At 40.5% G+C, this 12,362-nt stretch overlaps 1 protein-coding gene and 1 long non-coding RNA gene across 11 annotated transcripts in view; both read right to left on the bottom strand.

The window, feature by feature from the left end:
- The window catches only part of LOC144688757 (uncharacterized), a 41,139-nt gene extending 36,314 nt beyond the window's left edge, over positions 1-4,825 (bottom strand). For all 3 annotated transcript variants that reach the window (XR_013578476.1, XR_013578475.1, XR_013578474.1), the window contains exons 1-2: positions 4,571-4,825; positions 3,667-3,760 (exon numbers count right to left, since the gene is read on the bottom strand). This is a non-coding gene — a long non-coding RNA (uncharacterized LOC144688757). The remainder of the gene's footprint in view (positions 1-3,666; positions 3,761-4,570) is intronic.
- Positions 4,826-6,299: 1,474 nt separating this feature from the next.
- The window catches only part of dpp9 (dipeptidyl-peptidase 9), a 94,664-nt gene continuing 88,601 nt past the window's right edge, over positions 6,300-12,362 (bottom strand). For all 8 annotated transcript variants that reach the window (XM_078555646.1, XM_078555648.1, XM_078555649.1 and 5 more), the window contains 3 exons: positions 10,880-11,022; positions 8,725-8,836; positions 6,300-7,115 (listed from right to left, as the gene is read on the bottom strand). In XM_078555646.1, the coding sequence (XP_078411772.1) occupies positions 7,023-7,115; positions 8,725-8,836; positions 10,880-11,022 (348 nt within the window). In that variant the 3' untranslated portion in view covers positions 6,300-7,022. The remainder of the gene's footprint in view (positions 7,116-8,724; positions 8,837-10,879; positions 11,023-12,362) is intronic.

Raw genomic sequence — 12,362 nt, forward strand, 5'->3', positions numbered from 1 at the left:
GGGGCGATGGGTGGATTCTCTTTTGTTGGAAATGGTCATTGCTTGACACTTGTGTGATGCAAATGTTACTTGCCACTTGTCAGCCCAAGCCTGGATATTGTCCAGTTCTTACTGCATTTGGACATGGACTGCTTCAGCATCTGAGGAGTCATAAATGGTGCTGAACAATGTGCATTCATCAGCAGACATCCCACTTCCGACCTTATGATGGAAGGAAGGTCATTGATGAAGCAGCTGAAAATGGTTGGGCCGAGGACACTACCCTGAGGAACTCCTGCAGTGATGTCCTGGAACCGAGATGACTGACCTCCAACAACCACAACCACCTTTCTTTGTGCTCGGTATGACTCCAACCAGCTGAGTATCATTCCCCCATCACCCATCCCCCGAACCCCATACACTACAGTTTTGATAGGGCTCCTTGATGCCACACTTGGTCAAATGCAGCTTTGATGTCGAGTTAATAGTCTGGAGTCATAGAGGCCACATCAGGTTAGGACAGCAGACTTCCTTCCCTAGAAGTAAATTTATTCAAATGAATTTAAATTCCCCACCCCAGCTGCTATGGTGGGATTTAAACTCATGTCTCCATCTCATTAGTCCCAGCCTTTAGGTTCCTAGTCTAGTAACATAACCACTATGCTGCCATACTTGTGACACACAATCTGCACATGTTCAAGATGACTCCTAATCAGAATGTACTCTTAGTAATTAGATTGAGATAGTTCCCACTTACCTGCCTGATCTTGCAGATTCAGGCCTATTTCCTCATATGTTGAACTGCGTTTTAAGTCAAACTCACTTCCTGACTTCCTTTCTGCAAAGGATGCTTAGTAAGTTGGCCTCTTGGAACTCTTGCAATTCAAGAATTTTTAAGGAGCTATTCTGCTGAAACTGTGAAAACAGACGCTAAGTGTATAACGTGCTAATATTTGAAAGTCTTATTTTGAGCACAATTTTGGGCCGACTTGCTGATTACCATAATTTGAACTTGCCTGGAGATGAAAAACAGACACCTGCACTCATGAGTTCAGTAGAAGCATTTTCATGAAGCAGTATACATGGGTTCCATGCATCCACTTTCACTGAAGGTATGGAGTGCACTGGCTGACACACATCAAGACATATCAAAATGGCTCAGGGACCAAGAGAAAAGGTGAATAGGCTCTCGGACACAGCACTGGGGGCCCTGCGGAGGTGGTTCAGAGGGTAAATTCTATACAGGAGGGGACAGGTTGGGGAGGGAGGAGTCTACTTTATCATCCTGTCCTTCTCTCTTGCAGCAGTTGGGTGCTGTTCTGTCTGGTCTCATTCCCTCCTCCCATTCCTCCTGGAGACTAGGGCCCCTAGCAAGATACCCATGTCCAAGCACTCCCTTTCTCCTGATGATACCTATAAAGGTAGAATACCACACCGCTTACTCTTTTTAGGTGAAGTTCTCAAGAGTGTTTCCAGAATTAATGTTGATAGCATTGGTGAAACCTTGATAACATGTCCCAGAAGGCTTCCTGATGTGTTTCAAAAGTGCTCAAAACTCCAGCAACAAAGAAACAGTAAAAGGGGATATACCTTTAAGTAGCACTTGAAATCCTCAACTTGTTTACTACGGCTCAGCTAGTCCCGGTTAGGAGAGGGAGTTAGGCCAAGCACTATCCAACAATATGCCATTCAACATTACTAATGAGCACTAACAGGCAATTAAATTGTCAGTGCCTTAATGATCTTATAGACAGTCATTTCTTGCATGCAATTCAACTCCTTGACCAAGATGGTATCTTGGGTTAAACACAGGCTAAAACACTTCCAGCTCAAGACATCATCATAGCCACCTCAGGAGTTCTTTAGCGCCTAAAAGAGGTGAAAAATCAATTTCCTCCCTTCCCCAAATCTCAGTCATACTTGAGGCTAGTTGGTTTCAACCTATGCTCATATAGTCCAATAGGCTTACACCTTGGCATTTCAAACAACTGGATCAGTTTCCCCCCTTTCCATCATCTCTCCTGTTATGCATCTCACTAATATTTGGCTAGAAATGGAACCAATTTATTCTAACCTAGATCTTTAGTGAGTGCACATGTGACACACTGAAATTTTGGTATTTTACTTTAAAAAGGAAGCAGCATGATGGAGAAAGTTCAGAGGAGATCTACAAAAGGAAACTATGGAAATGAGGCTGAAGTTTTAAGCAGAGAATCAGAGCTGAATATTTTCATAAGAAAAATTACTTAAGACCAGATAGGCCATTCGGCCCACCCAGTCCATGCCACAGCTTAAGTTTCACACAAAATCTCATCCCAATCTTTTCTTATCTAAATCTACCATCGCAACCATCTATTTCCCTCTCCCTCATATGCTTGTCTACATTCCTCTTAAATGCATCTATATAATTTGCTTCCACCACTCCTTGTGGCAGCAAGTTCCAATTTCCAACTCTTTGGGTGAAGAAGTTTCTTTTGAATTCCATATTGGATTTCTTGATGACTCTCTTAAATAAACGCTCCCGCCTATTCTCTTCCCCACAAGAGGAACTATCCCTTCTCTATCCACTCTATCATAACCTTTCATAATTTTAAGGGCCTCCATTAGTCAGCCTTTTTTCACGGGCAAAGAGATCCAGCCTGTTCATCCTTTTGTGTTATGTCTATCCATTAATTTTCAGTATCATCCTTGTAAATCTACACTACACCCTCTTTATATTGACAACCAGGCTGCACTCTGTGTTCTAACCAAGGTTCGTTATAGTTTTCACATTAACTTCCCTACTTTTCAATTTTATCCCTCAAGAAATAAAACCTAGTGCTTGGCTTGTTTTATTTGCAGCATTGTTAACCTGCGGCGTGGCTTTTGGTGATTGATGTACATGTACTCTGAGATCCCTTTGTTCCTCTACCCAACCTAGGCTTGTATCTAAGTAATACGTAACCTCTCTATTCTTCCTGCTATATACTACATCACATTTATCAGTGTCGAACTTAATTTGCCAATTATTTTTCCATTCTACAAATTATTTTCCAATTCTGCAAATTCATAATGTCCTCCTGTAATTTGCTGCAGTCCTCCTCAGTGCCGACTATCCCACCCCCACCCCCCCACCCACCTCACCCCAAAAAATCAGGAAATGACTGCAAAACTAGCTGACAGAAACACAGAAAATAAGAGTAGTAGTAGGCCATTCCGCCCTTCGAGCCTGCTCCGCCATTCAGAATGATCATGGCTGAAAAAGGTGGAGGGCGGTATGGATTTCAACTACCCCTATATGAATCACTGCCAAACTCAAATGGGCATGGAAAATTATAACACAGACAACTGTGGCAAAAAACCAAAGCTGAGTTGAGTAAATAACCTTAGATCAGTTTGGGCAATTGCCAGTGACATAGCTTAAAAAAGCTTTAAGATAAGCAACCACAACTATCAGTGAATCATTTGCTTACTAAAATAAAAAATTAAGATGCCAGTTAAGATTCAAATTAATATAAATATTTAATACAGTTAATAAAATGTAGTATGTGGCTCCTGAAAAATAATCAAAGATTTTCTTGAAGCACTCCGTGCTTCTACGTCTTAACTACCTGCAAGTCAGTACGATCTTCCAATGTCTTTCTATTCTCATTGAAGACCTTTATTATTGTAAGTAATTTGTAGGTTATTCAATCTATTAACACTCACTCTGCATTTGCTGTTTCTGCTGACTCTCTTCCATATTTGCAGCATTTTGGTCTCATTAAATTCCAGTATTTAAAAGAGCAAAGCAGCAAAATACCTAGTGAAAAAAAATTACATGCATCATCTTTCATATTCTTTGGAGACCCCAAACCTTTCACAACTAATGGATTATTTTTGAGTGTAGTCACTGTTGTCTTTGTCGGCACCAATAGTGGGATAAAGGAAAATAAACGTGCTACCTCCAAGTGAATCTTCATTACAGGGGGATTATCAGAGGGAATGGAGATGCACTGCTGATCGGTGTCAGGAGATAGTGTGCTACAAATGGTGGGACAAGGGGATAGAATTTACTTCCAGCAATGGAGGAATGAAGGTCACAGAAGGCTAGAATTAGAGGAGCAACGTGTGGGAAGGATTGTAAGACCACAGAAATTTGCAACAATAGAGTGTGGCAAGGGCATGGAGAAAGTTAAGTTTGAATTCAATGCATTTGTGTGTACAGGGAGACAGTACAGGTGGGGTTGATGGGTGAAGAACACATGCAGGATAAGAATCAGGTCACAGAATTTAGGACATGTTAAGAATTTCTGGATGAGGGGACAGGAAGGACAAGATCAGGGAAATTAATTCTGGAGGTGACAGAAATGAGGTTCATGGGTTTTGGCAATAGTGGGTTGAGGTAGGGTGGAATGTTGATGATTCTGCAGGAATGGAATTTACCAATATTGGCGATAGATCATGTAGAGTTGACGCGCAGCTCTCAATTGAACAAAATACATTTTTTATAGCCTCATTCAGTATAAGCAAGTGCCTGGAACGGAAACCACAACGAGGTAGCAATGTTCTGGGAGTGGTCAAAAATGGTTTCAAACTTTCTGACGTTCAAGTCAAGGAAGTTTTGACTCACCAATAGAAGGCTTAACAGCAGAGGTGGTCACAGAGTTGAGAGAAGTGCTGATGAGGTAGAGCCAAGTGCAACTGCAGACAAAAGGATGCTGGTCACTTGCCTGTAGAGGATGTCACTGAAGTCACAGCATGTGGATAACAAAGAGAAATAATAAATTCTGAGCTTGAGGGAGTTCTACAGGAGAGTGTTTGGGCAAGAAGATAAGCTATTGCAGGGGTTATACAGGCAGCCCTGAGTTAGGTAGGAGTGAGGCCTTGTCACTCAGTCTACTGTAACCTTATTGGTGTGCTACACACTATGAGTTTGGTCCTTCGCCTGTATTTTATCCCAAAAAACCTAACCAACTACAAGTTGGAGCCACCCTATACAAAAATATACAAATCACGTTGCAGCTTGAGGCATCCATTAGTTAACGCACTCGCCTGTCACATTGTTCTTTTATCAGCAGCTTGGCCCCCATTCCTGTGTCTAGTTCTATCACATTGAAAACATGAACAATTACATGAAAGTACTAATATTAGCCAGTCAATTAGCTGTAAGACTTCCAGTAGGGCTTCTGTTTAATAGATAGTACTTTTGCAAAATGCATTGATTTCCAATGCATCCGTTTAAAAAAAAATGTAAAGTAGGTTTCCCAGAGGTTTGTTGTGGAAAGGCTTTGCTTAGCGAAGTACTAAGCCATGCAGCTCTCAGTCCCCGCTCCCAGGTTTGGTCTTTGCCAAGTTAGCTGCTTTCAATTGAGGCTTTGCAATTGGCTGCTGTGACACTGGACTTTGGAAGCGGAAGAGAAAAAGCTTGCTCATAGTCACTATCCATTGACTAGTCTGGAAAAAGTGTGCATGTGTGGATGGTAGATTGTGGCACATGTTGTTGCTTCTCAGTTTTGAAGCCACGACTTCGGATATAAACCCATTGAACAGATTTACATTCCTCCTACTGCACCAAAGAGGCGCTAACCAAGTCTCAACCAATGTTCTGTGACACTGACTGTGCTGCATTGCCTTGCTCATCCTTTTTGACTTCCATACAGCCTTCAAACAGAATTGTTCCTACCATCCTTGGTTATCCATCTCATTGGGTCTGCTCTTACTTGGTTCCACTCTAACTTATCGAATTAACTAGAGCATCCCTACCGCTAGTTTCCCTTGCCTCCTTCACACTGGAATCCCACAGGGATCTATCCTTGGTTCTCATTTTTAATTTTGTAACCTCCAGCCATAACCTGATGCTCTCCACTCATCCGGCTCTGACCCCTTGTGCATCTCTCCTTCCTTTTTTCCCAGCACTGTTGGCCATGCTTGCAGCCATCTTGGTCCCAGAGTGTGGAATTTCTTGCTTAAACACTTTAAACTATCCACCTCCCTCTCCTCTAAAATTTTCCTCGAAACACATCCTCATGATTAAGTTTATACTTTAGCTCACTTATTTTTTTTTCCCTCTTAGGCTCGGCATCCATTTTCAACCCTTGACCTCCATGAAATACCATTGAGCACTATGTTAAAACTATTAAAATACAAGTTATCAGTGCGATTGGGTAAGGACAGGACTAGAGCTGTGTTTGATATCCTCCACATCTTAAAACTCTGAGACTCAATGCCTAAGCTTACACTTGGACAAGGTACCAGAGAGCAATTAGCATCTGTGCAACTGTGGCCCAGCAGGGGCAACGTCTTCAGGAGAGAAAGGCATAAAACTGGTAGGCAGTTGTGGAGAAATAACGTGCTATGAATTAAGCGTTACGATTATTTTAATGAGTTACAATGCCATACACTCATTATAAAAGAATAAGAATCCATAAAAATATTTTCTTTTAATAATACGCACTTTGAATACTCAGCAAAGTTGTAGTTGGCTCTTGCCCTGAAACACACTTCTTGGGTGGTGCAGCTTGCAGAGGTTAAAACTCAAGTTTTTTACTGAATGATCGTGAGAAATCAAGTTCCTATGGAGATGCATTTCAGAAACACGATGGCTAATCGGAACAAGTGAAGCTTTTTTTTTGCAAAGTGGTATGTCAAATTCACAGCAGGACATCTGGACATGTCTTTTGAAGCCGAGAGTAATCATTTGGCTTTAATCTTCTCTTTCTCCCTACCATCGTGCAGTTTTCAAGGCATGTACAAAAGCTGAAATCAATGCCAGTGTACAGTTTAGGTGAATTAACTGATTCCACACTGTACCGTTAACACTTATATAAATTAAACTGAAGTAACAATGTTAGGTTTCAGTCTTATCAAATCACAGTTTAAAATCAAATTCAGTGAGATCAGTGTAGTATTCCCACTTTGCTCAGAAATGAAGTTGCAAAGGAAATGCTAAATCTGTGTAGTTAGGACTGAGGATTTATGGGTTGGGGGCGGGGAATACGTTGTTTGACAAAAAGCAAGTCACCGGGAGCCAAATATCAGCAACGGTCCAAAAACATTTCTTTTGTTGTGGTTCACTTGTTTTCTCAGAGGTATTCCTGTAGGAAGTGTAGCAGCATTATCTCATAGTGCTCTCCAGACTCAGGGCAGCGAATACTGTGTCTTTCATTGGGATAAATCTGTAGCAGACAGACAGACAAACAACATCCAGTTATTTGCAAAGGATGGTAACATTGAAAAATTATTTACAGCTGAATAGCTCAGAACTAAGGGATATGGACATAAGGTCATTCAAAGCAAGTGGACAGCAGTGAGGTTCCCAGTCCTTGGAGGAAAGGCAAAATTCCAAGCTCAACTAAGATTAAAATAATTTCCCCAGCTTCCCTGACAACCTAATGGATGAAAACAGGGATTGATATAACAACAGACTTGAAGATCTCAGTTACAATTTGCAATCTACACTTAGTTCTCAGTTCCAGTTCAGCAGCCAGGTCACTAAAGCTTTCCTTTGTCCCTCACTTGGGTCAGGGAGGGAAAAATCTGTTAAGGATTCCACTTTCAAGTGCTAGTCAAGGACTCCTGTTGGAAGGTGTAAGTGGACTTCAGGCAATGCCTTCCATGATCAAAAAGTGATTCTAGTTCACATCATCAATGACATCTGTAGAACATCAAAAGTAGGCACTTTCAATTCCAAACTAACAACACTTGCCTTTGTTGGTGTCATTTGCAGACAACTAGCAGATTCAAAAGACAGCTAAAATGTGACAGATACAAATACAATTTAAGCACTCCCTTTGATTTCTAACCAGACTATTAGTCATGCATATAAAGGGAAAGGATGCAAAGGGAACCCAATAATGATCTTCCACATATCTGAAAAGTGACTAGAGTTGATATGACCCCAGTGGCCATTTACTCAAGTCAAAACAGAGTAAAAAGCCACAACTGGACTTCTGCCAATACATCGATGAGTTCAAGTAAAGATCATACATAACGCAAAGATCCCAGGGTTTGCTGTCCAGTTTGTCAAATTAGCTGATCACAGCCAAGGGGCATTCCATGTGGTTTCTGTACCCCAAGTTATGGGAAAACCCAGCTGTGCAGCAACCACAGCTGGAAACTCGTGTTAAACATCATAGACTGGGCCCGGCTAGGGTAATCATCCATTATTGAATGTTTTATAATTGAAGAATACCCGCTTGGCAAGTTACTGAAATGTGACCAGCAACTGTGGACCAATGCATCAGGAAAAGATCAATGCCTTCTTGATAGGACAATAAAATTCTGAAGCAGCATATTTTCATGCTTATCAGGATTCAAATTTTACCTGTGTTTCCAGGGTTAGTGCCTTCATTGGACTGAAACATTAACAAAAGCAAGACAAGGTTGGCAGCGCTACAATGCTACCAAGTGAAGCCCTAGCTTTTTTCAAAGCTTAAATGTTTTCTTGCATAACCATCAATAACCTAGAATATGGCACAAAATTGGGGCCAGTAATGTACTCTAGTACTCAGTAATGTAATCTAGTGGAGATTACAGGGCCAAGGCTTCTATCTTGCAACAGTTATCAGGTAGGTTCCATGTGCATTGGGGCATATATATTTCTAGGATGTTGGGCTGGCCCCGATTACTGCTTTGGAAAATATTACTGGACATCAAGATCTGTTTGATTTTAATCAGTCATATTTTTAGACATCTGGAAATTGGAACCACAAAACAAAACATTATCTAATTATTGGCATTCATATTAAAGTAATAAAGTTAGTTGGTCACAAAATATAACCTTACCTGAAGCCGATATGGCTTTCCAGCTCTGATTAATTGTGATACTAAGAAATTTGTGTGGAAAAAGTGCACATTTTCATCTAAAAATCCATGCAGAATCAGCAAACGATTGGGCCTGGGTGAATAAAGTGTCAAAACATCACAACGATGAATAAAAAGGCAAAATGAACCAAAATGACCATTCTATTTCATCTAAATTCAGCTCCCTTTACTTCCTCTGGACAGGGTAGCACAGGTTATAGGTTTTTCCACAGCCAACTGTTAATTAAATTTTGCAGATTAAAAAAAAAATGAGGCAGTGCAAGTACTGCAAGAATATCTTTTCAACCTCTCCAGAGAGAGGAAATACTGTGCAAAGCCTTGTAGAGGTTCATTCAGCCAGAGGTCAGCTGAGCCACCAGGCAATACCAGAACATAAAGTCAAGGTTGAGTTTGGGTAATTACTTCGCTGACCAGTTGGTCTTCCCATTATATTTCAATTTTAAGTACACTTTGTTGTCTGGTATTCACATAGACAATGCAAAAATACAACAATACTAATTTACAAAATAGTCACATTAGCTTTGTCAAATCAGAACCATACTGTACACCACGCTCCCTCAAAAACTCACAATACCTCTTTTGTGAATTTGCTCTGTGATTGAGACCAAATATGCAGATATACAGCACAATACTGTTTCAAATCAACCTAAAAGACCAAGTTTGAGGGGGAGGGGCATAGCAATTATTAATGAATCTTCAATAGTAGGGTAAAGTTATTACCAATGATTTCAGTTTTTTCCCACGAATAATATTCAGAACTCAGGCTGACTTCCATTAAAAATCACTTCTACACACTCAATGTTCCTATATTAGGTTCAGATAATATCCAGCAGCTTAAATTCCAAATTCTTTTAGATTTCAAATAAAATTTCTATTTTGTTGAATTAGAAGAATGGCAAGTTGGAACCAAGATCGCCACACCTTTACACGTTTTTCAAAAAGGCCATCGCAAATAAGTCAGGAACTGTAGGTAGTCCTGAACCCTGTTCACTGTTAGCCATCATATCGCTGCGAAAAACTTGAGTTTACATCTACATTTCCATCGTCTCCCCTATACTTCATGCATGCTAACACGTTTCTCGGGGCAAGCAATTGATATCCAACCACTTTAACTGAGGTAAGCAAGATATGTGGATTTTATTGTAGCCATAGCTCAATGTACCATTGAACTCTTTGCCAGAAGGGGCATGAAAGAGGTGGATGCTTGAAATTACTTTAAGCTTATTAGAGTCAGAACTGCTGCCAGCATTGAGAGAACTCTAGGCTATACTGCTGTAGCATTCAACCTACATTGTCTAAATGAGGACAGGATGAGGCCGGATGTTACTGTCAAGTCAATTAGAACAGCCAATTTATTTTTTCAATTCCACTCATTTCCACTTTGGGGTTATTTCTATTCATCTTTAAATTCACTCTATGAATGTGCATCATCTTGGGTGCACCATCCAGCAATTTTTCCTCCCTTTAATGTTTGATGCCTAAACATGTTTAATATTTTAAAATGTTCAGCATCGAACGTTTTAGTAATAGTACTTACATAGTTGCTTCACCACTTGGTCTCCCCAGCCCTCTTTATTTTAGCCAGTCTATTTGCTTTTTTTTCTCCTCCCTCACTTTTAATGAAAGGGGGGGGGGGGGTCTCCAAACAAATGTTAGCCTATTTTTCAGCTGCTGACAGGCTCCCAGCATTTAGTTTATTCAGATTTATTGCACTTGCAGTTTTTTATTTCAACTTGCCCAAATTCTATACAAATGCTTCCTACATGAAAGCAGAGGTAATGGTATTGTATATCCGAGATCAGAATCCAAGTCACTACTTGCAATCTCCAATTCAAAATTACAAGTGCATGATCAACATGGTAGAATAAATCATCCCTCACATAATACACATTTATGACTGGTACCATTTCTAATGTTAAACTGAACACATTCTACAAATCTTTGTGTGCCCCACATAACAGGGAACAACTTGTGATGCATTTGAAGGGAAGTTGGATAAACAAGTGACGGAGAAAGGATTGGGAGATTGTGCTAATATGCTTAGCTGATGGGTGAGAGAAGTCTTTGTGCTATAAATTCTATGCAGTATGCTGCTTTGAGAAACAATATTACTCACTCATTTGGTAGTTTATCAACATGTAGCGCCACTGAACCAGCTTCATAACCTTGTTGATTACTCTCTGGAACGTCCATATAACGCTCAGTGTAACCAGTGTCGTAGGCCATCCAGACTGTGACTGGTGCACCAGCTACAGCAACCTACAAAATATTAAGATACCTTGTTATCTACAAGAGAGCATTTTATCACAAGTTTCAGTATCTAAGTTTTAAACTTCGGCTTGCTCCAGTGCATCGCACTTCAAAAAATCCCCACTGGTCTACTCAGTACTTTATAGTGAATGACGTACTTTTGAAGTGTCGTCCCTATTGTAATGCAGGAAACTTGGCAGTCAACTTGCGTACAGCAATCTCCCACAGGACAATGTAATAGTGATCAGATAATCTTTGGTTTGTGATGTTGATTGAGGGATGGATATTGGCAAGAACACCAGTGATAACTCCTCTGCTCTTCTTCAAAATAGTGTCATGGGATTGTTTTCATGGCCACTTGAGAGAGCAGGTAGGGCCTAGGGTTAATGTCTCATTCGAAAGATGGAAAGGTAAGCAGGCAACCTACTACCAGTCCTACAACCGTTGGCATTTAAGCAACATCTTTAATGCACAGAGCATCTCAAGATACTTTACATTGCAGTAAATAATAAAAATAACAGATGCAGAGCTGCAGTGGCTAAATTAGGCGTTCTTCGCCAACAAATGGATAAGACTTTTTTAAAATAAAAGTATGGAAAAAAGTAAAGGCTAAAGGCTTTAGGAAAGGAGTTCGATATTGTAAGGCGAGGCAGCTGATGGAATGAGGGAGGTGAGGCATACATAAAAGTCTAGAATCAAAGGGCTATAATGCAGGAGCGGACTTAAGGCGAAAGGAAGTTGCAGCCATACAGTGAGGCCATGAGGTAGATAAAGAAGAAAATGATAGGAAGTATAATAAATTGGGAGATCGAGAGGCAATATGGGTCAATGAGTATGACGTCAATAAGCAAATGTGACTCAGTGCTAAACATGATATGTATGAATGAATTTTAGACAAATTGAAGTTTGTTGGAGGATGACAAGGAGGAGGAGGCGATGACATAGTGGTACTGTCACTGGACTAGTATTCCAGAGACCCAGGGTAATGCTCTGCGTACCCAGGTTTGAATCCTGCCATGGCAGATGGTGGAATCTGAACTCAATAAAAATCTGGAATTTAAGTCTAATGATGACCATGAAACCATTGTCGTGGTTCAATGATGGCCTTTAGGGAAGGAAATCTGTTGTCCTTACCTGGTCTACATGTGGCTTTAGACTCACAGCAATGTGGTTGACTCTTAACTGCCCTCTGAAATGGCCTAGCAAGCTACCCAAACCATTATATCAAGTTGTATCAAACCACTACAAAGTCACAAAAAAAACAAGAATGAAACCAGATGCACCACCTGGCATTGACCTAGGCACAGTGAGTGTACCTGCACCACATGGACTGCAGTGGTTCAAAAAGG

The sequence above is a fragment of the Cetorhinus maximus genome, chromosome 13, assembly GCF_964194155.1.
Source record: "Cetorhinus maximus chromosome 13, sCetMax3.hap1.1, whole genome shotgun sequence".
Classification (NCBI taxonomy): Eukaryota; Metazoa; Chordata; class Chondrichthyes; order Lamniformes; family Cetorhinidae; genus Cetorhinus; species Cetorhinus maximus.